Source organism: Ictidomys tridecemlineatus, chromosome 7 (genome assembly GCF_052094955.1).
Source record: "Ictidomys tridecemlineatus isolate mIctTri1 chromosome 7, mIctTri1.hap1, whole genome shotgun sequence".
Classification (NCBI taxonomy): Eukaryota; Metazoa; Chordata; class Mammalia; order Rodentia; family Sciuridae; genus Ictidomys; species Ictidomys tridecemlineatus.
Window position 1 is genome coordinate 107,715,513 of NC_135483.1, and position 3,708 is coordinate 107,719,220.

The 3,708-nt window shown below is 48.8% G+C and overlaps 1 protein-coding gene across 1 annotated transcript; it reads right to left on the bottom strand.

Annotated features, from left to right (window-relative positions):
• Nucleotides 1–338: 338 nt before the first annotated feature.
• LOC101972147 (axin interactor, dorsalization-associated protein) lies at nucleotides 339–2,746 on the bottom strand. Its single transcript, XM_078018469.1, is given in 4 exon segments — nucleotides 339–702; nucleotides 765–1,031; nucleotides 1,034–1,390; nucleotides 2,704–2,746. Coding segments are annotated over 4 exon segments (882 nt in total). The 3' UTR covers nucleotides 339–487.
• Nucleotides 2,747–3,708: the final 962 nt, after the last annotated feature.

Sequence of the window (3,708 nt, forward strand, 5' to 3'; positions counted from 1 at the left end):
AGCCTATAAGACAGACCATAACTGATCCAATTTCCTTTCAAAGCAATCTGGTACTATCCTACCCACTTCAATTCAAACGTTTGAAGTTAATTCAAATCAAAAGACCATATTGGAGCAAAAGTGAGCAAATGTGTAAACTCTAGCACATTCTTATTGCTGTATTAAGTTTGAAGATGAGCATACATACCACAGCAGTATTGTTCCAGGAAGCAGGGTAGGAACAGTGGTAAATTAGGAAACAGACTATTAATTGCACAATTAATAGAAAAGTAAAAAATGTTTCAAAATCTACAGTAAACCTGATCCAAAGGAGTCATAACAATGAGGTTCTGGACTTTAGTTCTGTGGTACAGCTTTGCAATGGACTCACTGACCTACAGGTACGGCTCACTTCCTGCCTCCTGAAGGATGAATATGCTACACAGAGCTATGATGGTTTCTACTGAGTGGTAAAATTCACAGAAATTCCACATTACTCATGTCAGAATCATTCCTTGTGCAAAGTTTGATGTAGATGAAGATAAAGTGGTTTCTTGATCAATAACTGCAATTTCTTTCTTTTAAAGTCAGTGGGTTTCTTGTACAGTTCTATTACAATTGGCCCAGGTTTAATCTCATCCATCTCCATGAAAGCAAAACACTTGGTGCTGTTAAACCTTTTTTTAGGCTTGTAGTGTTTGAATTCAAAGAAGATAGCTGCACTGTGGCTGTCACTCCAAGCTCTTCTACCATGTCTGAGTGACATTTCTCCATATCGTTTAATTCTTTGGTTAATTTTTCAATATGCTTCTGGAGCTCAATGTCCACATTAAAATGAACATATGTATCGTCTTTTCTTGAAGCCACAGGAGTATCTTGCACAGGAGTTAAATCTATGCCATTCAAATCCCTTACGCTAACTGTAATATAGGGATCGATGCACTGTCTAGCGTCTTTCAGACCAATTTTCTCAATCCTGATAGTGAGTAATGTCATTCCCGGTTCTGATGGCAACCTTGGTAATAAAGTACCAGGCACTCTAGCAGGAAAAGATCAGGAGACCCTGCTCCAGCACCATCATCTTCTTCATCTTCTTCAAATTCCAAATGCTCTTCCTCACCAGGGGCTAAAATTCTCTTTAATTGGACAGGCTGAACATCAAATGGAAATTCTTTATTATATGTGAGAATATTCTTTAGGATTGATTCTAGCTTCTTCAGGTCCTCCAGTTTAAATTCTTCCTGGGACTGTGTGGACTGTAAAGCTGTGCTTCACAATTCCAAGCATGTTGCAATTTTGCCTATGGTTTTCTTTTGCTCTTCTGTGAATTCAGAATTGTTGTGTTGAGCTTGGGCCTCTTTTTGTAGATGTCTTGCTAATCTGCTGCTGCTGCCGCCGCCGCCGCTCAACTCTCATCTTGAGTTGCTCTAGATTTAGGGTTAGGTTTAGGGTTAGGGCTAGGGTTAGGGTTAGGGTTAGATTTAAGATCAGGGAAAGGGCTAGTGTTAGGTTAGGTTTAGGCTTTGGGTCAGGTTTAGGGCTAGGGTTAGTGTTAGGGTCATAGTCAGGGTCAGGGTAATGGTGAGGTTCAGTGTTAGGGTCAGAGTTAGTATCAGGTTTAGGGTCAGTGTTAGGGTTAGGGCCAGTTTCAGGCTCAAGTTTAGGGTCAGAGTCAGGGTCAAGGTGAAGTTCATGGCTAGGGCTAGAGCTAGGGCTAGGGTTAGGGTTAGGGTTAGGGCTAGGCCTAGTGCTAAAATTAGGGTTAGGCTTAGGGTGAAGTGTAGGGCTAGGATTAGTGCTAGGGCTAGGGTTATATTTTTTGTGAGGCTTAGGCTTAGGGTTGGGTCTAGTTTTGGCCAGGGTTAGGTCTAGGTTTAGGGTGAGAGTGAGGCTTAGGGTTAAGGCTATGGCTAGGGTTATGTTTATGGCTAGAAATAGGGATAGGGCTTGGGTTAGATTTTGGGTTAGTTTGAGGGTTTGGGTTAGGGTAAGGACTAAGTCCAGAGCTAGAGTTAGGGATACAATTAGGGTTAGGGTAAAGGGAAGGTTTATGTCTAGGGTTTAGGGATAGGCCCAGTGCTTGTGTTAGAGTTACGGTCAGCATTAGGATTAGGGTTAATGTTACGGCTAGAGTTAGGGCTACGCTGTGTTAGAGTTAGGTTTAGGCTTAGGGCTATGGTTAGAGTTAGATTTAGGATTAGATCTAGCTAGGGCTAGGATTAGGGCTTGTGTTAGGTTTAGGGTTAGGGTTAGGGCTAGGGTTACTGTTAGGGTTTGGGCTAGGGTTAGGTCTAGGGCAAAGGTAAAGGCTAGGGTTACAGTTATGACTAGTTTTACCGTTAGAATTTGGGCTATGTCTAGTGTTAGGATTATATTTAAGATTAGCATCAGGTTTAGAGCTAGGGTTAGTGTTAGGTTCAGAGTCAGGGTCAGGGTTAGGGTTAGGGTTATGGTTAGCATGAGAATTTGAACTAGGTTTAGGGCTAGGTGTAGGTTTAGGGCTTGGGTTATATTAAGGGTTAGAGTTAGGGCTAGGGCTAGGTTTGTTTTAGTGCTAGGGCTAGGGTTAGGGCTAGTTTTAGAATTAGGGTGAGGGATAGGGCTAGTGTAAGGCTTAGGTTTAGGTTTAGGTTTAGGGCTGGTGCTAGTGTTAGGGTTAGGGATAGGTTTAGATTTGGGGTTAGGTTTAGGGTGCGTTTGTGGTGTGGGGAGCTCCCCCCATACCAATGTGAGAGGGGCCTCCCTCATAGAGGGGGGAGTGCACCATTACCCTGGGTGCAGTTGGGAGCTCTCCCTGACACCCAGGTGAGAGGGACCTCCCTGCTAAAGGGGGAGAGTGCACCTCTACCCTGGGTGCATTGGTGGTTGGGCAGCTCCCCACGACACACAGGTGAGATGGGCCTCCCCCCTAGATGGGAGAGTGACCCTCTACCCTGAGCACGGTGGGGAGCTCCCCAAAACCCAGGTAAGGGGGGCCTCCCCCCACTAGAGGGGGGAGTGCCCCTCTAACCTGGGCACAGTGGGGAGCTCCCCCCAACAATCAGGTTAGGGGGGTTTCTTTCCTAGAGGGGAAAGTGCCCCTCTACCCTGGGTGCAGTGGGGAGCCCCCCCGGACACACACATTAGGGGGGCCTTCACCCTAGAGAGGGGAGTGCTGCTCTACCCTGGGTGCGGTGGTGCTGAGGGGAGCTTCCCCCACACCCAGGTTAGGAGGACCTTCCCCCTAGAGGGGGGAGTGCACCTCTACCCTGGGTGTGGTAGTGGTGTGGGGAGCTTCCCCCGACACCCAGGTGAGACGGGCGTCCTCCCTAGAGAGGGGACGGCCCCTTGACCCTGGGCGCTGTGGGGAGTTCTCCCCCCCACACCCAGGTGAGAGGACCCTCCCCCCACCTAGAGGGGGGAGTACCCCTCTACCCTGGGCTCGGTGTGGAGCTGCCCCCTGACAACTAGGTGAGGGGGTTCTCCCCCCCTAGAGGGGGAAATGCTTCTCTACCCAGGGCGTGGTGGGGAGCTCCCCCCGACACTCAGGTGAGAAGGGCCTCCCTCCACCAGAGGGGGGAGTGCCCCCCTACCCTGGTAGGGAGCTCCCCCTGACACCCAGGTGAGAGGAGCCCACCCCCCCCCCGGAGAGGGAGTGACCCTCTACACTGGGCGCAGTGGGGAGCTCACCCCCGACACCCAGGTGAGGTGGGCCCCCCCTCCAGATGGAGGAGTGTTCCTCTACCCTGG